This window comes from Sodiomyces alkalinus (genome assembly GCF_003711515.1).
Source record: "Sodiomyces alkalinus F11 unplaced genomic scaffold SODALscaffold_2, whole genome shotgun sequence".
Lineage (NCBI taxonomy): Eukaryota > Fungi > Ascomycota > Sordariomycetes > Glomerellales > Plectosphaerellaceae > Sodiomyces > Sodiomyces alkalinus.
The window spans coordinates 4286880-4309675 of NW_021167080.1; the positions used below are offsets into that span (position 1 = coordinate 4286880).

The window sequence follows — 22796 nt, forward strand, 5'->3', positions numbered from 1 at the left end:
CTTTCACTCCAGCGCAGACCCCGCCTCTGCCCACTTCACCTACTCCTCTTAACCATGTCAGCCATGATGGTGTCAACCGCTGCTCCATCTTCCGTCGCGATGGCTACCAGCGCATGCCGTCCGACGACGCGATAGACCTTGCCGACTTTCACGACGTTCGGGACCCATCTTCACGCCCATCCAGCCGCCCACGCCCACGCCCTCGCCCTCTCGACTTGGACGAGTCTGACGGCCCTAGTCCCAGTAGCCCGATGATCCCTCAACACACTCAACACATTCAACATACGAGGTCTATTCCTCGTGTGCCCGTCGGCTCCAAGGCCAGCACACCCGCAACCCCTCGTTCGTTCCAAGCCCTCATGGAGACACCACCCGACTTGAGCGCCGCCTCGCCTCCCCCGCCCGCCTATTCCGCCTCTTCGTCGCCGCGAAAGTCTCCAGCCTCCCGCTTTAGAGCTTGGCTGTCTGGATCACGGACCCCGTCGGCGGACACGGACAACACGGCCCGTCCCTCGTACGACGATGCGCAACAGTCGGGGCTAGTTTCGCCTGGCATCGTCATCACCGGTGCCGCGGATACTACCTGTGAAGACGTCGGTCTGGGAAACACGGACCGATCGGGTCATACACTCGGGCCGAATTTTCATACTACTACGACTACTACTCAGAATATCGCCAACCAAAACGGTGACCGTGACGACGATGACGACGACGACGACGACGACGACAAACCCCTCAGTACACGATATAGTATGTGCCTCTGAGGATCTTCCGCTTTGTTTCGTCTTCGACCTCGCGTGCCAGTCAAAAACTCGAAGCCATGTCCGGGCAGAAGTGTTTTTGTTTTGCAAGTGTTTATGTTTTGCTAACCTCCTCACTTTTTTTTTTCACCCCAGACGAACCGCCGAACTACTGTAGTTCGAAAAAGGACGTCTACATGAGCCGTGCCTCTTGGCTGTCCATCTCCATCCTCGTCTTGTCCATCTACTCCACCGCCCTCAGCTGCCTCTGGTTCCTCGTCGCCATCATCCAGCCGCGATGGGGCCGCGCCATCTCCACCAGCGGCGGCATGGCCCCATCGACCGCCTCCGTCCTTACCACGCTGTTCGCAAAGACCATTGAAATGTCTTTCGTCACCGTCTTCATCTCTTTCCTCGGCCAGGTTCTGACCCGCCGTTCCTTCATCAAGGGAGCAGGCGGCATGACGCTGGCCGAAATGACCATGAGGAACTGGGTTCTTGTTCGTGATGCTTTTTTTTTCTTTTCTTTTCTTTCCTTTTCTTCCTCTTTCCCCCTTTAATTTTTTTTTTTCCGTCTTTATCGATCAGTTGTAAGCTGATTTTATGTGTCCTTCGTGCGACAAACAGCAACCGGGGTCTCTCATCACCCACTGGCAGACGCTTCCCTCTGCCGGTCTCACGTTCCTCGGAGCCGTCTCCTTGACCGCCACCCTCGCCGCCATGTTTTACACCACCGCGTCCGAGGCCATGGTCACGCCAAAGCTCAAGTATGGCGGCTGGGAGAGGAAGCTGCTGGAAGGTCGCGTTCGCTCCTCGTATGCCAATCCCAACTTTGTCAACGAGGCCTGTCTCAGTCCACTGCGTCAGTTGGATCCCATGGGCGAACTGACGGCCGGCGGCTCCTGTCTTGACGTTCAATTCTCGGGACAATGTAAGAAAGACCTCAACTGTCATCTTTTACCGTCCCCCTTCTCCCCCATTGATAGACGGGTGGTCAACTGACCTTCACTGAAGCATACCGCAACTTCATGTCCTTCTTGGCCGCATGGCAGGATATCCAGATGACAGGGGTCGGCCGGGAGGAACACATCAAGCGGAGACCGGTCGGCACAGCGATACTGCATGACAACACCACCATGACGTCGGCTTGGATCGACGCCGAGCACGCGGACGTGGCTGGGCTCTTCGACAAGTACGGTCGCATCATCAATAACGTCACCCTGGCCATGCCGCACCCAGGCGTGTACGCTGCAGCCACCGATCCGGTCAACGGAATCCTCCAGCCGCAAGAGCTGTCAGATGTGGGCGAGTATACCATCAAGGCCAGCGTCGTGTCGCCGGCGGTCAACGTCATGTGCGTCAATATGGACGAGGACGAGCTCGCCCCTCTGGTCTACACCACATGGGAGGACGCTGAGGTGGAAAGGACCGGTGTGGATGACCAGATAATCGGCCACGAGAGGTGGAATGAAGAGGTGCCGGTCATTGCGGAGGATGAGTGGCTGAACCGAACTGCGGTGGACGACATTTTCCGATGGGGTCCGAAATATCAGAGACGACCACCCGTCTTTCAGCTCGTAGGTGGTTTTTTCTTCTGTTTTTTTCTTCCTTTTCTTCTTCTTTTCTTTTCAGGACTAACCCGACAACTGGTAGTATCCTGCCGATTTCAACATGTTGGTGAACACCTCTTACGTTGGGCCACATGCCGAATGGAACCAACCAAGTCGAGATGCAATCTACGTTCTCGCCAAGCCCGCCTCCATGGCGAACTATACCCTCTGCGAGATGCGGTCCTGGGTATCTCCTTATTGTTCGACTCATTTCAACATCTCCGGCACAGCTGGTGCCCATCTGCGTGCGCACTGCGAGGATCCGGATGACGTGGACAGTTATGTCGGAGCCTTCCCGGACGTAACCTGGTCGATTCCCAACGCCGACTGGGCAGTATGTGTTTTCCTCCCTCCCCTTCCTCCACTTCCCCCACTTCCTCCACTTCCTCGTTTCCCTTTTACTAAACCATGTGTCCAGAACCTTGCCGACCAATGGCGCCTCTCCATGGACCTCAACGGCGGCACTTACAACGTCAATGCGTCCAACGCCCGTATCCTATCACAGCTCGTGCTCTCCCATCCCTCCCTCAACGCCGCGCTCCCTTCCATCGCCGAAGCCCTGGCCGTGCTCTCGTCCTCCACCCTGAGCATCGCCTCCCTCTCCACCCCCTTCGTCCACTACTGGGAGCACCCCTTCCCGATCCTAGAAGCCCCGGGCGCGCTGCAACCCTTCAACGCGTCGATCCGCACGCAGGAATACACGTCCTCGCACACCTTCGCCTGGCACAACATCTTCCACGTCGTCCTCTTTCTCGTCTTCGCCATCAACAGCTTCTGCCTCGCCTACCTCCTGGCCCGCTCCGGCCTAGTCACCGACTTCACCGAGCCGCAGAACCTCTTCGCCCTCGCGGTCAACTCGCCGCCCAGCGGGGCCGTGAGCGGTTCGTGCGGCGCGGGACCTGATTCCAGGGCTCTGGTCGCACCGTGGCGGGTCGGCTTTGCGCGGAGCGTGAATCATTACTTCTTCGAAGAGGCTGGGCCGAGGGCGGTGGCGTCGGGGAAGAGGGGCGGACGGGGTTGGGGCGGAAAGCCTGCAAATACGAGTGGGTATGACGAGGGCGGTGGGGATGGAGGCGAAGCGGGAGGGAAAGGGACGGGCGGTAAGAGGAGCAGCTTTAAGACGTTGAGCTCGAGTCGCTCGTGGTTGTGAATAGATCTGTGGCTTGTTCGCTTCCTACTGTTCACCTTCCGGCTGATCCGGAAATCGGCGACTGCCTCAAGGGGTATAGGGGACTCCGGGACCGGTTTAAATTCGGGCCTGTGCCCCTAGCTTTCTCCTTCAAGTTCGGATATCACGGAATACTGCTTTATGCCTACTGGGCAGTCTTTGCGAAAAGCTTCAAAAGCAGCGGACTTCGAGATTATGCTTAGGTGATACGCGTGTAGACTCCTACTGTGTCTCAACAACGTTCAGAGCTGCCAAGAGCTGTCATGATCGCCAAGTATCCCGCCAAGTACGCCAAGCTCACGGTTCCGGGCGATTGTTTTACGGATATTTCTTATTTGCTATTTTTAGGTATCTTTTCCATATTTTTATTTTATTAGACTGCAAAGTAACGAGAGAATAAAAGATTCTAAATTACCATCTCACACCCTGACGATGATGGCTCCCCCTGTCTCGCTCATGCCAAGCTGTCATGAGAGAGAGGGGGGAAAAAACCACTCGACCGTGAAGCAATACACACCTCAACTCTACTGCCGAGGCCAAGGAAATGGGATAGGCCAAGAGATCGTCAAAATGCTCCCCCCATAAATCCACCGAATCCACCCAAACGGCGCACCCACATACGCATACATACACGCCCCCCACATAACTGCGAACGTCCCTTCCCCTTCATACTTTGTAAAGCCACGATGCCCGTCGCATATGTGACATTTCTTTGCACGACTGTTCCGTTCCCGCGACGTAGTCCCGTCTTATGGCCTCGGAGGGGAACGGAATTTAGGTGGCAAAATATTCGGCGGTCAAAACGGGTTTGCACCAAGTCGAGAAGGTAAAAAATAAAAAATAAACCAAGGAGTGGTTAGATTCGTTGGGAGACACGGGCCTCCTTCTCGGCCCTCTTGCGCGAGATGTACTTGTAGAGGAGCACGGCGAGGATCCCGATACCGACGGCACCGAGAATGCAGAAGACGATTACGACGCCGGGTTCTTGCGCTGCCCAGTTGCGTTTCGCGAGTTGGTGCGCCGCATCGCGGGCGACGATGGCGTTGATGGCAGGCATCTTCGCGTAGGGGATTTGTCGCGGGAAAGTGTGGGAGTTTGGAAGACGTTAGATCGAGAAAGGAAAGATTTGTCTAGTGGACGGCCAGTCAGTGAGAGGTCTGACGATGCGAAATGCGACGAAAATAATAATCAATGCTTGCATGCAGATGATCGCATATGGCATCTGCAACACCACAGAGCAGAATGATGCCCGCACCGCGTCCACGTGGGTCACGGGTGTGCCACTCAGGGCAATATGACGAAGGCGACGATTGGCGAATGAATGGAAATTGTGTAGCCATTTGACGGCAATTTTCCATTGGGTTTCTTCCTCCTTTGAAAGAGACGAGGGCAGAGTAATGGAGGAGAAAAGAAAGGTATCCCTACCTCAATGGCGCACAGGCACAGACACAGACAGTCGCTTGGAGGTCTGCTCCGACTAGACTCGTTTGACTGAAGGTGAACATTAAGACATGGTCCAAAATGAGGTATTACACACCGTCATCCATTGATGTACATCATACCTTGTCAGTAGCAAGAAGCCAACGGAATTTGCTCGATATCGAGGATGGCTGCACGAGTGGGTCGAGCGGCGAGAGGTGATGAGGTGCGAGGCTGCCAGATCGAGGTGTTTAGGAGAAAAAGTAAAATGGGAGAATAAAAAAAGGAAGAAAAGAAAAGAAAAAGAAAAAAAGGTAGAGGGGATTTAGAGGATAAGAAAGAGAGCTGGAAGAAAAGCTTGTGTCATGCTTTCGGAAACAGCCCGGGACCCCCCGCAAAGGTGTGTCTACCAGAGTCTTGCCTACAGGACGCAGTATACACATCGTACAGCAATCGAACGTGAAGGTAATGGTACTGCGATATCAAAGGCTTCTACTAGCCCAAGCTACTTTGCGAATACTTCCTAGTACACGTCGACCGACGTACCCGGCCAGCCTGACCCAAAGGTTGTGACCTGCAGACCTGCATGCCGTGCGCCGGACGGAGCCCACATACGGCCACATACCATGACAAGAAAGGGATACCTCTAGGCCAAAAACAGCTTGGATTGCGGCAGAAAAAGCTTGTCGGGCTCGGCAGGCCGGCATCACCCACATGCGCCAGCGTGGAAAGCACGGATGAAAGAAAGACGACGTGACCGGAAACAACATGGGAGATATAAGTCAGACTGACGGGCGAGTCACGTGACCGGACGTAACTCGGGATTCTTCCGGTCGCTTTTCTTCTGTTCTTCGGCGCACAAGGTTTGATGACTAACATTGAAACTTCTCACGAGGAACAATAGAACAATAGACGCCGCCAATACAAGAAAGAAGGCCTTTTCGACGTGGCAAGTCGCCATGGAAATAAGGTTGGGCCTCCTTGTCGGAGCCCATGGCGACCTATATTTCGGCCCGGGCCATCTCCATCTATATCATCTCCCGTGTTCTAAGCCGTCTGTCGGCCAGTGTACACCACAGAAAACTCCCATTCGTCGATCATTTTTCTTTTCTCGTTTGACGCGACCTATTGTATCTGCAGAAGGGAGAGGTCGTTGCAGAGACCGTCGAAGTACCTGAGCTCGAAGCTTCGCTTCACAGGCAGGTTTTCAGCTGGTTCGGGTCACTGCAGCACCCAGCACCATCTGCCAATACCTTAGGCAAAAGCCGACTTGGGACCTCGGATTTTGGCAAAGGCTCACCGCCTTTTGGCATCCCTATCACTACGTACTTCATTCACACTGTAGAGATAACTGTGTACTGGCTCTTCGGCCCTTCAACATCGTCTTGTTCGGCACCGGCATCTGGTTACAGACCATGAGTTGCGTTATATACCATGTTCCGCTTGACGTTGTGTGTTTAGGCATAGGATGGCTTGTGCAGCTGATCTGAAGTGAGCTGAAATCCATGCGATATCTGTCTGCCATGGCGCATGGGGCGTCCGGTAACCCTGTTCCGGTTCAAAAGTGGGAGTGCGAAGTAGTATTTTCTAACAAAGATATACTTAACTAAGGTAAGGTACGGAAAGGTAATAAGGTACCTTACCGAGAAAGAAGGAGTGACCCGAGGGTGGCTGCCTTTCATCATCTGATTAGCTCAGCTTGTCATAATCTGGAAGTGAAGTTCTGTTCTGGGTGGCAGATGCGCGGGGAAAGTGGGGGAGGTCGGTGAGAGAATGCACACAAGGTAACTACCAAGTAAGAACCAATCAGACACGTGATATTCTGATAAAAGACTCCGTCAGACCCTTTGGCCTTGCTTCGTACAGAGAAGGAACTCTGAAGTGGCGCCCTTTTACTGGCTGTTTAGTGGTCGAATAGCACTGATTGGGGGGGACATTGCACTTGCCGCAGGAACCAACACCTGCCCCCGGCCGCTGACCTCTCACCTTTTTGCGTGCCCATTTTTTTTTCTTTCCCCGGCCCTTTGTTTCCCTTTCCAGGTTTCTTATCGCAAGCTTGCAAAAGCTCCGACAGTCACGCCGCTTTTCACCACCCCCATCACACATCCGTGACCAATCGCCCATCTCGGCTTGCCAAAGGCGAAGGAGCTGATTCTGTTGCCTTGACCGGGAAGACAGAGCCAGCGATGACTTCGTCTAATGCCGGCCAGAATGGCCAGGCGCCCGATATCCCCAAGACGCCATTACCGCCTAAACCTGTTACTATCACGAACACGAACACCGCGACGACAACAACTACCAACACCGCCGGCACGGCCAAGATTGGGAGAGATCCTACCGTAGACACGACAACGGCAAAGGCGACGAACCCCCCTGGATCCATCAAAGACACTACAGCTGTGGCAGCAACAACCACAACGACCGACGAGCCATCTACCACGGCGACCACAGATACTACTACTGCTCCCACTTCTGCGGCATCTACTGCTGCTGGTGCTGGTGCTGGAGCTGGTGCTGGAGCTGGTGGTGGTGATGGTGCTGGTGGTAGCCCTACTCCCATTCTGACTCCTACAGCCCATGCTCCTCCTCCCTCTGCTCCTGCTAATGCCACCGCCACTACTACCGTCGATTCCTCGAACGATGGCCCATCCCCTCGAGGTCACTCCCATGTGGCATCACATAACCCTGAGCCTTCGCATCCTCCTCGACATGATGCAGAGGGACCGGAGCATGGGACCACTGTGATGAATGGGCCAAACATGGATGCAATGGACGTCGAAATGGTTGACGTCAATGTTGGCACTCTTCCGGAGCAAGACCAACAACAACAACATCAACACCAGCCGCAGCCGCAGCAGCAGCAGCAGCAGCAACAGCAACAGCCGGATGACATGGAGCTATCGCAACCGCCCGGCGCGCAAACCCCCGTTACCCACCATGACCCCTTCGATATGCCCTTCCCACGCACCCCCATCAACCCCATGGACTCCAACGCCTTCATGGCCATGGCTCTTGCTCGCATGGCCGGTGATCAAATGTTGCACCATCATTTGGCTCAGCCACCCTCCACCGTTACGCCTTCCCAAGTCACCCTCCCTAACCCAATACCCAACGGCAGTGGTCCCCATACTATGCCCACCATCGCCGAGCACACCAGCCAAAACCACGTCGACCCCGCAAGCGAAGCCCTCGAGTCTTTTGCCCGCATCGAATTCGCCGATAGCGTTTTCCAGATGACCACCTACGCCGTCATCATCGGTCGCGACCAGCGTGCAATGGAACAGGCGCGCCGAGATGAGAGACGTGCCGAGGAATACCGAAAACGAGCCGAGGAAAACGCAAGACTAGGCTTGCCTCCACCGTCGCCTATCCGCCAAGATGTGAACAAGTTCAGTAAGTCCTATGTCAGCGAGGAAGGAGGCATGCTTGGTCCCGAGTCCGATAGCGACGAGACCGGCCGACCCAGGAAGAAGCGGAAGACTAGCACCAACGGATCCTCGCAGCAACAGCAACAGGACGCAGACGCGGCTCAAGAAAACCTCATCTCCAATCGACAGTACATCTCCCACACCCCCGGCGCCGCCGCCGTCGACCTTGCCTCTCTGCGCCCTTCTCCATATCATGTGCCCATCATCGGCATCCACTCACCCGGCCCGGATATCGCGAGCAAAACGAAGGCCATCTCGAGAGAGCACATGCGCATCCAGTTTAACAAAGAAAAAGGCGTCTTCGAAGGCATTCCCCTGCATAAGAACGGGTTCTTTGTCGGCGATGTTCTGCACAAGGAAGGCCTAGTCATTCTTCGAAGTGGCGATCATCTGCAGATCAAGGACGTCGATTTCCGCTTCATCATCAACGGCGTACCGGAAGGGAAGACGGGCGCCGAGGACGAGGCTGAGGAGGAGGCACGCCCGAAGAACCGATATTCCGAGGGTGGAAAGGAGATGAGCTTGGAGTTCGAAGCAGCCCACGGGAACGGAAACATGCACGACACAAGCGATTCATCGTCGTTGCTGAGCCCTCCCGCCCCCTCCGATGACGAGGAGTCTTTCGAGATGAGCCCCAGACCGCTTGGAGAGACCGGTGCCGGTGCCGGTGCCGGTGCCGATACGGGTGCAGGCCCTGCTGGAGGTTATGGTGTGGGTGTGGGTGTGGGTGCGGGTGCGGGTGCGGGTGTGGATGCTGGTTTTGGTGTCGCTATCGGTGCAGGAACCGAAGCCCGTGCCGAATCGGCGACCGCAATGTCCGAACTAGGTCACCTGGCACCCGAACATCTACTCGAGCACGGACTACTACACCCGATGATACCCAAGAAGCGAGGGCCTGGTCGGCCGCCCAAGAATGGAATCATGTCCAAGCGAGAACAACGGTTGCTGAAGAAGCAGCAGCAGGAGATGGCGAAGAAGACACTGCCACAACCATCGCCGGGAGAGCCACCGCTGAAAAGGAAAGTCGGGAGGCCAAGAAAACACCCGCTCCCCGAAGACGGGAGTGAGCGACAGGAAAAGCGCAAGTACAAACCGAGAAGGTCTAAGGAGGAGGGCGGAGAAGGATCCGACGCAGAGACTCGGGCGAAGGAGAAGAAAGATAAGAAGGCCCGCCCCAAGTCACCCCCTTTGGAGCTCAAGATCGAGGACTATACCGAGGAACAACTCCAAAAGCCGAACAAGAACTACGGTGTGCTAATCGACGAGACATTGACCGCTGCCCATGCAGAAGGGCGTACCGAAGGTCTTACTCTAAAGCAGATCTACAAGCGGATCACCTTGAAGTATCCGTGGTTCTACTTTCACACAGAGACCAAAGGTTGGGAGTCGAGTGTTCGTCATAATCTTATTGGCAACGACGCGTTCAAAAAGGACGAGACGACCGGCTTGTGGTCGAGAGTACCCGGGGTAGAGCTCGACGCAGGCAAGAAGCGCAAGCAGACATCTCCCGATCGCAACGTTCAGGCGGCCTATACCGCTTACGGGCATACCATGTATCCCCAATACGCCGGGGCTCCCCACTTGCCGCCTGGTCCACAAGGCTACCAGCCCCAGCAGCCTCAGGGATACCACAGTCAAGTATACGGTGCTGCACAACAGCCACAAGGCAGTCGACCACCGCAGTACTCGCCTCCGGCGACAGCTCCCGCACCGGGACAGCCTGCCCAACCCGTGGCACACCCCGTTGCCCCGGCGCAAGTTCCCGGCTACGGACCGTCTCCTGTCCCGCAAGCATCCACGTACAGCTCTCCGTATGCATCAAGACCTCCCCCGACGAACATCGGGATCAAGGCAGAAGACGGGACCACGCCGGGAATGACGCCTGCTGTCCCGTCAGCACATGCACCCCAGGCCACCGGAACAGCCATGGTATCTGCGCCTCCCCACAATCCGAGCGCCGGGTTACATCCCGCATCAGCCGCGACCCGTCTCACGCAGACCCCACCTGTTCAAGCGCAGCCACGCCATGTCATCGACCCGCGGTTGTTCCGCTCTGTCGTGGGCCTGAAGAACGGCCTTATCGAGAATCTGAAAAAGGCGAAGAACCCCAAAGCCGAGGCTATCGTGATGTCTGCCTTGAACCGATGCCTTGGACTCAAGACGGCGGCGACGGAAAACCCGGCCATGGAGGAGATTTGTATGCGAGGCATTCAAAAGGTGCTGGACGGCTTCAGCGGCCAGAGCAAGAGCCCCACCCCGGGAGACGCGTCGGCTGCGAAACCGAACACGCCGGGGTCCGTGTTCGACCCCAAGGTACTGAATGCCTTGGTGGGCTTCAAGAACGTGTCCGTCAACGCGCTCAAGGCGTCCGTCGGCGAAGACAGGGCCGAAGCCGTAGCACTATCGGCTCTCGATCGCGTGCTCGGTCTAGCCGATGCCAGCATAGTGGCGCCGAGGCCATCGCCCAAAGATGGCAGCCCGCCGGATGGGCCCAAGCAGACGAACCACGAGGTGCTCGAGACGCGTCTCATGGGCACTGTGAAGCAGTTGCTGTTGGGATTGCACCAGAAACTGCCAGGAACCTAACGAAGGAGATCGATCACGAAGCATGAGATGGGCATGGAGCATCAAAGCGACCTGGGGGACTAGACTAAATCGGAACATGGGAGACATGGGCCTTTTTGGAGAAGAAGTCTGTGGACATGGTGTTCTTCTCACCTGTGCTGCATGCAGACATAACGGACTTTTAATGTGTATGGATCATGAATTCCGAGTATAAAAGGAGTGGGGATTTTTGGTTGTATGTCACCCATGTTGTGACCCCTATAATCACTCTGTAAAATGGTCTCTTTTACTTCTTCAGGCCTTTTTCTCCGGCCTTTGGCTCTGTCCTGGTTCGTCTGTCTGCTTATGTGCTGTGCTCGGTGAAACTATTACAACTTACACAAAGGTGTGCAACTTTCATGTTCCATTACTTCTACCGGGGGTATATCCATCTCTTTATGATCCAAATGCCTACCAGGTCCAACCGACATTCGTCCGTCCCATCTATCTGTAAGAGCTTGAGGCCTGTTGAGGTACATGTAGTCTTGGCCGTTTCTAAGAGCAAAAGGAGGGGAAAAGTAAAACCGTAGCTCATGCATATCCCTCACCCACCTTGACCCTCTCCACGCCACTGGTGTAAAACCCCGTCAAGCCAGGCTCCATCCTCGTGGCGGCGCGGATGACGCCCCACGTCGCCTTGCCAGTCGCGGCGTCCTTGTCCCCGGGGATGCGGCGGCAGCGCGAGGAAATCACGGCAGAGCAGGAACCGTTCGGTAAGACGAGCGGGTTACCGGCGGGGGCACCGTCGGCATGCGCTGCAGGGGTCGAGTCGGCACGACGGAAGCCGAGGAGGACGACGGTTCCGAGGATCACAAAAAGGAGGGAGAGGACCACGAGGATGGATGTTGGGACTGCTACCAGAGAGGGCAGATGGTAATCATGTTGCTGTTGGGTTGAGGTTGTCGTCTTTGTCGGGGAGGAGAAGACCGTGAGCACGGGTCGGAGGGAAGCGGAGAGAAAGATGGAGAAAGGGGCGAAGAGGAAGAGGAGGAGCCAGGAGTAGGGTCGTGGGAGGGTCAAGAAGAGGGAAGTGGTTTGCGCGTCACGCGGATTGGGCGCCGATGTGCGGAAGGGGAGGAAGGCAAATGGGGTGGCGTAGGCGCTCAGCTCGTGAGAGAGGAAGTAGGTCGAGAGCAGAGCATTGGTGGAGAGGTAGAGGATTCCCAAAAGTAGATGCGGGAGGGCGGAAAGGAGGGAGAGGCCAAGAACGGGGATTGCGGGATCTAGAAAGATGGTCCAGGTAGCCGTCGTGGCTGATGGTGTTGCCGAAGCAGATGGGAGGATATTGAGAGGGTTGTCAAGCCCGCCGTTTGCGTTGCGAAGACTAAACCCGAGGGCGGCACCAGCGAGACCTGTGGGCATCACCCAGGAGAGAGACCACAGGATCCAGCGAGCGGCACTTGGGGTCTGAAACCAGCGGTGGGTTCGAGGTGAATAATACCGCGCCTCCCGCGAGGCCCAGCGGCCTTGTTTGATTTCGGATTTCGTCAGGAGGCAGGCACCATGTGTGGAGGTGTCTCTCCTCTCCAGAAAAGAGGAGAGGGCATCGCCGAGGGTTGCCAGGGGCTGGAAGGATTTGGAAGCGAGGATGGAGGCCCCGGCGACGATGATGGTGAGGATGAGCAGGGTGACTGTGCCCAGGGCTGCATCGTTCGTGTCGAGGGCGCAGGTTGGCTGGGCAGTGGAAAGCTGAGCAAGACAATACTGTATCGGGTAGCCATCGGGGGATACGGGGAGACGGAGGGTGTTGGGCCCCATACGGCCGGCTAGGGCGGACGCCGGCGCAAGGGTTTCTAGGAGTGAGCTGGACGGCGGACTGACGTCGACGATGAGCAGAACTGCCTCGAACTCGACCTGCACCGGATTCCGGAGCGAGTCGAGACAGTCGGCGGTAGTAAGATTGGTGAGCGTATTAGGTTGTTGTTGTTGTCGTTGTTGTTGTTGTTGTTGTTGTTGCGCGCTATCCTGCAAGGCCAGAATATCTGACCGGTCGAGGCCGGCACCGTTATGGGTGGTGGCATTGCTGAAAGGAGCACCGTCCAGGAAGGATTCGGCGACAACAAGAATAGAATGCGCTGGAACGAAGTGTTTGGTGATAATCACAGCATTATACCTGTTGCATGTTGGTCAGCATTGGCAGTCCTGTCCTGTCGTCTGGGGTTGTAAAGGGACAAAAGGATCGTCGTCGTGAAGCTCTCACATTACGGGAGTAACAACACCAGCCACCAAGAGGGTTGTTGCCAACACAGCACGCCTCTTCGCAACGAAAGCCAGGTTTCTCAGCGACGGGATTCCGATATCCAGCCATTTTTTCCTGGCATGGGCCATATCCACCTCGACCCTGGTAGGACTGGTCAGGACTTGGTAGGCGTAGTTGGCGCCCATGAGAACGACCACGACAAAGAAGTTGAGGGCGGCATGGAGACCGAAATCGAGCCTCCGAACCAGCTCGCAGGAACCTTCAAGTAGGCGAGCTTCCCCCCCCTGATGCCTGGACAGGGCGGTAACAAAGAAGACAACGGTAGGAAGGAGGATCAAGGCTCCGGTGGCAGCGTTCAGAATGACACCACCCTTCCATCCAATAATCCACCTGCGGAGCCCGCGTGCTCTGTGACCATCGTCGTTCGGAGCAGCCTTTTCGAGCTGGGCCGGCGACATCGCTCTCCTGGCTTGGTCATGGGGCGAGTCCGAGTCGTAGAAGCCCCCGGTACGGCGGAGCTGAGCGGCAATGTCCTCGGGGTTCGGGTGTCGCCGTTCCTCTATTCGACGCGCTACACTCTCCGGGGTCTCCCCTCGAAGGTAATTGATGATATAGTCAGGCACGATGCTGTCCAGGATAGTACCGGCCGAATTAGGCCTGTTGCCCTGCCATGTAGCTCGGCGGGACTGGGTATGCTGAGTGGAGTGGAGTGGACGGAATGAGGATATGGAGGTGTCCGACTCTGAGTCGTTTGGACTTCGAACGAAAGGCCATTGGATGGTCTGCCTATGATGGCTTATTGACGGCTGTTCCGTGGCGGCGCTACTTTTGTCGGCCTGATTATGATTAGAGTCGTCGTCTCTCGTGTGCCGGTCTCTTGAGTGGCGGTGACTGGGAGACGAAAAGATTCCGTCCATTGCCGGCGAAACTTCCAACTGCGAGAAGCGACCTCCGCGATCATGGACATGGGGAGGTCTCAAGCCAAGAGTTTTGGTTCCGAAGCTTCAAAACGTGCCGTTCGTCTGTCGCGGGAAGAAACCGAGAAGTAGTGATATACCACCCATTCACTGTGGTCGTGGTGATGTGTTGCAAGGGAAATATGAGTTGGCCAAGTGAGAGAAGATTGAATTAGGACTTGGGACCGAATGGAACCTTTTCAAATCCAGTTAATAAGACATATGATGAATGGGAGATTAGGGCCACGAGAAATATTGGTCAAAGAAGAGATGAACAAATAAAACATAAATAAAAAATCCCGGCCGAGAAAGAGAATCCGGGTCAAGGGTCCAGTCTTGTATGTGCAATGTGCAACCTGAGACGTGAGACGAGTCTCATTATTTTCATATGTACGGGGCTTCAGGGGCAAATCCGAGGAGGAAAGATGCAGCTAAAGGAAGATCATGGAGACGGATGTCGAAACTGAGGCTGAGCCAACGACCTGGGCTCGCCTTTTGGTGCGGTGGACGGATTCATGCAGTGGGAAAATCTCAAGGGCGGGGAATACGGGGACGCGGGAAGCATGAACGAGGGAAAAGAAAGCAAAGAAACGGGTGGGTGGTCAGCAACGGGTGGTCAAAGTCAACGAGATGGTTGCGCCCGCCGCATGGCAAAGGAAAGTCGAGTTTCAGTGGCAATAGTAAACTCGGTGATGCGTCGGGGATGCGCAAGATATGCAAGCCTCGTAGCAACAAAGGGTATGTATACATAATGCCCTGAGAGGTGAGAGGACCGAAGGTAAGTAGAGGGGTGCACGGTGCAGCTTGTTGATGTGTTGGCCATGCCTCAGTGGCAAGAAACACCTGCGTGTTGGTGCATACGGATCAGGAGTGGTGGGTTGGGTTAGCTGGGGGTTGAAAGGTTCCCGATGAGGAATATACGGAGTAGGTGGAACACTACTACTTCCACCAGCCACGCCCATTTATTCCGAGTTGCGCGAAACGAGAATGTGAAGTATAAAAGCTGGAGATTCTGATTTCTCGAGCACCAGGCGATGGGCGATGGGCCATGGGCGATGGGCCATGTTGGCGTGTGGTCTGGTCGTATGTCTGCCGCAACCTATGAAGATCTGAAGATCAAAGGAAGTGCTATAATAAGATACAGGACTACAGATAAATATCCGTGTCTGTAATTGCCTCGGGTGGTACCCGATTCCGGTTCCGTGCCCTAGGCCCCAGGGGAGTCCGCGTTGGCGTTTCAGAAAGCGGGGAAGAACCTTGGCATGCAAAGAGCTCTGCCCTACGGAAAGGAGGGGAGGAGGTACAACGCACTGCATACAACGGTACGCCACCCCCTCTGGGCACGGGAGTCATGAGACAACCAGACAAGGAAGGGGTCTGCTTTGTACAGTGTATTCGAACTTGGGACAAAGTACGAATACATCGCCTTCTCTTTACGTGTATTCGGTCGGTGGGCAACGTGTCCCGACTCCCCAAGTTCCGAAGACACACGCTCTTAGGCATAGTGGCTACAACGTACTTCGTAGATCCGAGAAAAAGAAGAGAAGAGAAAAAAGAAGGTTCCGTGCCGATCCTGGGCGGAACAATGTTCCGCAGAGCTCGAGGCCAAGTTGCCAAAAAGGACAAAAAGAAGGGGGCCACCTCCCCAAGACATGATATGTATTCTTCTTTTCACTCTTCCTTGTCCGTACTCGTGCTTCTCTTTCTCACTCGGCTTTCGCATATTCTTTGTTACTGCGCCCAGGTGGATGCACTAAAGTAGTACGTTTGATCGTAACCATGCGTTTCAAACAGTTGCTTCCGCAAGCCTACCCAAACAGTCGTCCAAGTCCGTAGTCCGTGTGCTGTAACTTCGCATTTCGGTGAGGTCGCGTTCGCATAACCTCCTGCTCACCTCAGGTAGGTACCTTAGGTAAGGTAGGCACATCTCAAATACCATTCGCCGTAAAGCTACCCCGTCTCAACAATTCTGCAGCTGACCACCTGATTTTTCGATATGAGGTTGCACAAGACCAGGGCATGTTGCTTAGATCGTTCCACTGAGGTTCTTGCAAGTAACTACTCAGTACATAACATACGTACGGTGTACATACGCAGCTTTCTCTGACTAAGTCGGTGGTGCCATTTCCCACAGCCGCAGGCTTGAAATCGCACGGCCAGGCCCTCTCGGCTCCGTAATATCCGACCAATCATCTATTCGTGAAATTGCGAATCTTACAATGCCTTTCCTGTCATTGGCCCAGAGGCCACCCTGCTTTCTCACCTCCCCAGGCACCGTACGGTTCTCCGGTCCTTTGACGCCATCGGTAGTGTGTTCTAGTACCAAGGAGAGTCTCGATGGGGTGAATGTGGAAGAAGAATATCCGAATTGTAGCCCGCCGGACACCATGCCATTGGATTTGTGAAGGACAAAGTACGTTGTAAGTTGAGGCGAAGGTATCCGTAAGCTCTGGACTTGGAGATAAAAGGTTCTGGGGGACGCTGGTACGTATATCTGTCGTCCTTTAATAAAGAATGGCGTCTCTCGTCTCGTCTCTCGTCTCTCGTCTCTCGTCTCTCCTCTTCCTCGTTTTCAACTTGTCTCCCAACACTTCCAAGCAAAGAAACCACGACCTTTTCCTCGACTCACTTATTTCCATCAGTCCAGTACTCGGGTCTCAGGTCAAAAAGAGGAAGTACTATCCAGTAAAACCTTCGCCAACTTCTATTCCCAACATTAATACACACTTACACGCCAAATCCCATACCACCACCCTCCGCCATGGCACCCACATACACAATGTCCGCACATCTGTGCAAGCAAATCTACTCTTCCTGGCGTCAAACCCGCCACGGCTCTCCGGAAACGACCATTCCATCACCAGCCGTTCATGCTCCCAACATGTCCGCCTATTTCCCTTCTTCCCCTTCCGCCTCCTCGTCAAGCACGCGAACTCCGTCGCCCTCCCAGGAGAAGCGCAGCATGGACAGCGACCGCAGCGAATCTCCCAGCTTCTCATCCATGAGGAGGTCCTCAAGCTCTAGTTCCTGGAACGACGAAAAGTGACCGCTGTCTCTTGATCACAAACCTCGGCCCCCCCAACCTGGCTCATGGCCTATGAGTCAGGTTGAGGAGGAATGGACCAAAATGGAAGTTGCAAACACACCATCGAGGGCATGTATATATATATGCTTGCCACAACAGATCCGGGATTCATGGAGGGTTTTGTCTTTCTCTCTTCTCAGCGGCTCTACCATCAAGGGAAGGAAAAACGGAACAGCGAATCCCAAGCGTCACGCCCATCCTAAACAATTTTTTTTTTCCCATATCGACCCGTCGCACCGCGGACGGGGTAACGACGACACGAAACGACATGATCACCTTTCCCCGGGCCTCCCTCTCTTGCAGGACAACGCGCATCGCTGCCTCGTGGTGATGACAAGACTCGTCATGAGATGTCGAGATGTTGCTCCGTCTAATTCATCAACACACACTCCCACTGAATCGAATCGCGCCATCGGAGCCCTTCATGGCAACCATGTCATGATTAAAACGAGCCACACACAGCTTTCCGCCAAGACACCTACGGGATATGAAATTGAAAGTCAACGCAACGGGTCGAGGGAGGGGTCCTGGGGTCCTGGTGTCATATGCACCATCTACTACCTGGTCTAGACTCCTGTCATCTCGACTTTAACATTAATTAGCCTTGGGGGATGGGATGCAAGGTTCACGCCGCGCCAGGGGGGAGGGGGGAGCAGGAGAAAGGCCGAACGAAATACGCGCACTGTCAAGCTACTAATTACTAGTACTACTTTACTTGGGCATAAGCTTGGTGCCCGGAATTGGGATTAATTTGCCTCTCGTTACCTACCTTAAGTGAAATGACGTGCGATTGCGCGACCCTCCTAAGAAACCGCCGTGGCCGAGACAAGGGTCGAATATCTCCCAATACCTCAATGTGAACGTTCCACCAGGGGCACCGCTATGAAGGTTCAACGAAAGGGATTTATCCTCCTCTCCAAAATCACCGATGACCTTGTGATTTATGACTACCGAGTAAGCTATGCGCAGCAGTCAAATAGGTACACTTATTTCGCACTCTCTCCGTGTATGCGTAGAATCAGCCCGTCCCTATATATATACCGGGCCTGGAAAGAATCCTGCTCAGAGTGACCACCTTTTACCTCGTATGTTGAATTCCGACCTCCGATGCACCGTGCGCACTACTTACTCCCTTGCTGCACTTTTCTATACCGAATTCGTCGCTATGCACGCTTGCTCGTCGCTTCCCGCCAAACTCGGCAGATGAGAACTAGGACCCTCCAAATACAACCCATGCTATTGATGAGGTTGTTTCGATTCAATGCCCCCACCTTTTCCCTTGTCCTTTATTTTGTCCCCTCTGTGGCCTTTGATCTATTCCGTGTCTTGCCCGTGAAATCGTGCCTGCATCTTCCTTTAGGATGATGGGCAAGAGAGACACAGCTTTAGGTGGCCGCGGAGGCGGCCATGGCGCTTTCGGGGACGGCCGCAGGCGTGTCGTCGCCGCTCGATGATTCGTCAAGAGCACTACCTTGAATGCGGCGCTTGGCGTCCTTCTTGTCGGCTTCGGTGATGTCTTCCTCGTTTTTGCGCATGTCGGGTGTCCATTGAGGCTCGTCAAGCGAGTGACCGATCGACATGCCCGCGCGTATCTGCCAAAGCCTGTTAGTTCACCATCCACGGGTCCTGACCATCCCTGAGAGGGGGAAGAGGGGAGAAGGGGGAAAAAAAAAAAAGGGGGGGGGGGGGGACGGCATCTTTTCACATACCAGTGTCTCGAGGGCGCCGTTGGAATTTTCGACCAGGTCGTCGTCAAACTGCATCTTGCCTTCTTCAAACAGAACGACGATGGTGCTGCCGCCAAACTTGAAGTACCCCAACTCCTCGGCCCGCTTGACCTGCTCGCCGCCTTTGCGGGTGATCACGGTGCTTCCCACCATCATGGCACCCACGCAGATCACCATGACGCGCCCGTGCGTCACGCTATCAATAGGGCACAGAACCCTGACGTTCTCGCCGTACACGTCCAGGGCGGACCGGATTGCCATCGGGTTGACGGTGTAGTACTCGCCCGCGACCAGCTTTGGCTCGTCCAGCACTCCGTCGACGGGAATATGGAAGCGATGGTAGTCCTGAGGCGCCAGACGGAAGATGCCCACCGCACCGTTCTCATACCGTTTGGCGTCTTCGGGATACGCGTCGCCCAGCAGGCGTTTGACGGAGAATTCCCGACCTTTGACCCAGATCTTAGTGGCCTGGTTTACCGAATTGAAGACAACGCTTCTGCAATCGGCCGGGGACACCACGATGCCGGGGTGGTCGGGCGCCGAGCAAGGACGAGCCTCGGGCTTTAGCGCCCGATAGAAAAACTCGTTGAAATTCTTGAACTCCTCGAGGGGACGGAGGACTTCCGACAAGTCCAGACGGTGGAATGCAATAAACTTGGGGATCTCGGCCTTGGAGGCTGGGTCGTCGTACTTTTTGCCTTGCTTGATGCTCATGCTGCGCAGTAACTTGCGGACTGTTGAAGTTCTTGTTAACACGGTGGGAGGAAACAAAAAGAAGCAACATCAACATAAAAAATAAAAATAAAGAAGAAGAAGAAAGGAAAGGAAACGAGGGCGTCGCCCGGCACCGTCTCAGCGGATGTTGGTTGGGTAATCAACTTACTCTTCTTTGTTTCCATGCTGTTGGACTTGAGACCCTTGTACAACAGCCGGATGCCTAACCTGACGTAGACGCTCATCTTCTCCTCATTGATCTGGCCCGTAATTCGGTCCTGCACGAGAATGTTGGCCGAGTTGGCCCCGAGCTTGTAGCCGCCGTATGAGATCTTGGTGATGACCTTGGAGTACCATTTGCGCTGTGCCTGGCTCGACGTGACAAACCCGCCCATAACTAAGTTGTTGACCTGACGCCAGTCCTGGCTTGCGCAGGTCGCAATGTGCGTGATAATATCGGCGTCTCTGCGCTTGTTGAGACGGGGTTGGTGGCAGATGGGACATTCTCTGATCTCCACCACATGCTCCTCCCCGCTGCGGTCGGCTGCGAGATCGTCCCTGTCCAGCACGTCTCCTTCCTCGCCATGAGTGTTGAGTTCGGGCATCGCTAGGGTCGAATCGGACGTGAGGGCCGCATCAGAGTCCGCGAGACTGACGCCCTGAAAAGATTCGCTTTGCTGCTGCCTCTCCTTGCCGCCCACAATCGGCAGCGTCGGCAGCTTGTTCTTGGCCCTGTCGGCCTCTGGCAGAGCCCCCTTGACTTTCTCGGCCAGAGTGGAGTGAGGTCGGCTCTTGGCGTCTAGTTGGTCCTCCAGGCAGATGACAGCTTCATCCATCGTCAGGTCATGGATATCATCATCCGGCTCGCCGTGCGCCTTGTGAGGAAAACGCTGGAAGAAGCTGTCGATGGTTGAGTCACGCAACGTGGAGCCGAGAGTATCCAGCATCGTCGTCAACTCTACCTTGCTGATACGGCCGCTCTCGTCCGTGTCATACTGCTTCAGAAGAGACCGCCAGAATTGTTGCCGCAGGGCCGCGTACGGGACGTACCTCGCGCGGAGATAGAGCATCGGGCTGTGCTTCCCCTCCCATTTGTGGGCGTACTTCAATTTCAGAGGTATTTGATATTCGATGAACTGGAGTTCGTCGCCGTCGGGGCTGGCCGAATCAGCGCTGGCGCTTGCGATGGCCGCGTGCTCGGGGCTCAGGTATTCCTGGCTGGCCAAGTGCGGCTCGGCAGGAGTGCTTGGGTTCGTGTTCGCGACTTGAGTGATGCCCGAGGAGGAGCTGCCCGTCTTCGAAAGGGTCGGCCGTATGATTTTGCTCAGGCTCTGGGAAGAGGAGCTCCGCGCCATGCCGAGCTTGCGGAAACGCGACGGCCGCTGGGCGACAGAAGACTGCTCCGGCGGCTCGCGAAGCTGGTACAGACCAGTCTCCGGATCTGCCTTGGGAGCGTTGTCGATCAGCTCTCGGATGGGAAGGGTGCAGTCGGCAACGAAGTCGTTGGAGGAGTACTTGTCGTGGTCGATGACGGTGAAGGAAAAAGAGTAGGATTGCTCGTGGCTCTGGACGTGGAAAATCATCTTTTCGTTGAAGACGGGGTTCAGATTGTGGCGGATGCGTTTCGTTCGGTACGTCTTCTTGCCCAGGGACGCAACGACAAACGGGTCCATGTCGAACGTCGTACGGGTGGAATTGGGCTCCGGGGGCAAGTCGGTAATATGTTGGATCTCGAGATAGATGACGCCAACGACATCGCTTCCGTTATTATTGAACTCGTACAAGTTGCCGCCCTTGTTCTTCCTCCTTTTGAGGCCCCTGATCCTCAGACGCCGCTTTCTTTTTTCGATGGACTCTGGCTTGGTCGGATCTTCGGCGTCGGAAAGACTCGAGTCGCCATCCATGTCATCCTCCTCATCGTCGTCATCGTCATCGTCCAGAGTAGTCTCACGAACAAGAGGCGGAGATCGCGAGCCATGTTCGCTCAATGGCGCTCTGACCGGGGCGAGAGAGGGGGTGGCGAGCGGCGTCGCATTGCCAGAGCCAGAGCCGTCGGGCACCTGTGTGACAAGGGCGGAGAATTTTTCAAAGATCTGCTCCCGGGTGGCAGTAGGGTTCGATCGGTCGATCAGAGTGAACTGCAGAAGGACCTCGCCGGAGACGACACTGGTCTTTTTGCCGGGGCGTTTGCTCTTAAGACGATACCAGCGGGGCTCCTGCTCGGGTTTCTCGTCGGCGAATATCTCTTCCAGGGCGACGTCGAATTCGCCCATGTAGTCTTTTCCGAAGCGGTCCTTGTCCCAGCATATTACGTCGAGGAGAAGGCACTGAGGCGAGCTGACCGGGAATTCTTCAATAACGTTCCATTCGGGGTTGAGGGTCTTGGGGACTTCGTTGGTGACGACTCGGGCATCACCAAGGGTAAGTACCAAGAACTACATTTCGCCTTCTGAGTCAGTGCGATGCTCGCTCGGACGTAGACTTGGGGGGATAATCAGATCAGATGGACGACGTGTTGTCTGTCAATGGACCGTCGTACATACCGGGTCTGAGGTTCCACTTCTGTCTTTGGCAGCTAGATCACGGGCCTTGTTTACGAAAGAGCTGTCAGCGTTCACGTGGCACTTATGGCGAGAGAAACTTGCTGCTGCCATGAAAGTAACCCCTCAAGACACCGGACAAGACTGGGGGCAGAAGGGGAGGGGGTACGACATACCCTAAGAATGACAACCTTCAGCGCCAGGCCGTTGTCTTTAGAGCCCAATTCGGACGGCATTTTGGATATGTTCCTGTTGCTCGTTCGTAGCGGACTACTGCTACGGCTGGTGGCAACGGAAGAGCTGGACTTGAGGCGTCCGGGGATGATGCGGACCATGCTGAGCGAGTAGTTTAGGATGGGAGGGGGGAGCCCCTAAAAAGAGGTATAAAAAAAAGGCTCCCGCCAATGGCAATACGATGGTAGGACACCTGTCCCGGTACCTGATTGGGTACCTCGTAGGTATTTTTGTGCGGAGCCGAGGCGCACAGAGAGGGGCAGGCGAAGAAGAAGGAACCTTGTGAGAACTTTTGGAGATGCGATGCGATGCGATGTATGTGACGTATGCGATTTAGTGGCGTAAGGGGGGGTGGGGTGAAACGGTTTAGG

At 55.2% G+C, this 22796-nt stretch overlaps 7 protein-coding genes across 7 annotated transcripts; 4 read left to right on the forward strand and 3 right to left on the reverse strand.

Annotated features, from left to right (window-relative positions):
- The first annotated feature begins 86 nt into the window (after nucleotides 1-86).
- Nucleotides 87-3913, forward strand: SODALDRAFT_291665 (hypothetical protein). The gene is made up of 7 exons (XM_028608673.1): nucleotides 87-155; nucleotides 225-750; nucleotides 897-1240; nucleotides 1368-1671; nucleotides 1755-2317; nucleotides 2394-2684; nucleotides 2769-3913. The coding sequence occupies exons 1-7, from the start codon at nucleotides 114-116 to the stop codon at nucleotides 3498-3500; spliced, it is 2802 nt and encodes a 933-aa protein (XP_028468936.1). The 5' UTR covers nucleotides 87-113; the 3' UTR covers nucleotides 3501-3913.
- A 405-nt stretch (nucleotides 3914-4318) lies between these two features.
- Nucleotides 4319-4608, reverse strand: SODALDRAFT_330840 (hypothetical protein). The gene has a single exon (XM_028611305.1). The coding sequence runs from the start codon at nucleotides 4573-4575 to the stop codon at nucleotides 4375-4377; it is 201 nt and encodes a 66-aa protein (XP_028468937.1). The 5' UTR covers nucleotides 4576-4608; the 3' UTR covers nucleotides 4319-4374.
- Nucleotides 4609-5873: 1265 nt separating this feature from the next.
- On the forward strand, nucleotides 5874-6427 carry SODALDRAFT_376841 (hypothetical protein; the record flags this gene model as incomplete). The annotated part of the gene is made up of 4 exons (XM_028614849.1): nucleotides 5874-6005; nucleotides 6078-6157; nucleotides 6283-6356; nucleotides 6399-6427. Exons 1-4 carry the CDS (start codon nucleotides 5931-5933, stop codon nucleotides 6425-6427), a joined length of 258 nt encoding a protein of 85 aa, XP_028468938.1. The 5' UTR covers nucleotides 5874-5930.
- Nucleotides 6428-7001: 574 nt separating this feature from the next.
- On the forward strand, nucleotides 7002-11226 carry SODALDRAFT_330842 (hypothetical protein). Its single transcript, XM_028611306.1, has one exon. It carries the CDS (start codon nucleotides 7124-7126, stop codon nucleotides 10949-10951), a length of 3828 nt encoding a protein of 1275 aa, XP_028468939.1. The 5' UTR covers nucleotides 7002-7123; the 3' UTR covers nucleotides 10952-11226.
- On the reverse strand, nucleotides 11217-15478 carry SODALDRAFT_376843 (hypothetical protein; the record flags this gene model as incomplete). The annotated part of the gene is made up of 10 exons (XM_028614850.1): nucleotides 11217-11256; nucleotides 11310-11323; nucleotides 11385-11434; nucleotides 11518-13082; nucleotides 13170-14118; nucleotides 14181-14236; nucleotides 14520-14612; nucleotides 14718-14968; nucleotides 15075-15224; nucleotides 15437-15478. The coding sequence occupies 10 exons, from the start codon at nucleotides 15476-15478 to the stop codon at nucleotides 11217-11219; spliced, it is 3210 nt and encodes a 1069-aa protein (XP_028468940.1).
- A 232-nt stretch (nucleotides 15479-15710) lies between these two features.
- SODALDRAFT_357164 (hypothetical protein) lies at nucleotides 15711-17780 on the forward strand (the record flags this gene model as incomplete). Its single annotated transcript, XM_028613974.1, has 6 exons — nucleotides 15711-15784; nucleotides 15920-15987; nucleotides 16101-16146; nucleotides 16260-16526; nucleotides 16639-17148; nucleotides 17228-17780. The coding sequence occupies 6 exons, from the start codon at nucleotides 15711-15713 to the stop codon at nucleotides 17778-17780; spliced, it is 1518 nt and encodes a 505-aa protein (XP_028468941.1).
- An 863-nt stretch (nucleotides 17781-18643) lies between these two features.
- SODALDRAFT_291674 (C2 domain-containing protein) lies at nucleotides 18644-22688 on the reverse strand (the record flags this gene model as incomplete). Its single annotated transcript, XM_028608674.1, has 5 exons — nucleotides 22368-22688; nucleotides 22195-22239; nucleotides 19821-22086; nucleotides 18920-19671; nucleotides 18644-18802 (listed from the first exon to the last, which is right to left on the reverse strand). Coding segments are annotated over exons 1-5 (3381 nt in total), but the record flags the coding sequence as incomplete, so codon positions are not given.
- Nucleotides 22689-22796: the final 108 nt, after the last annotated feature.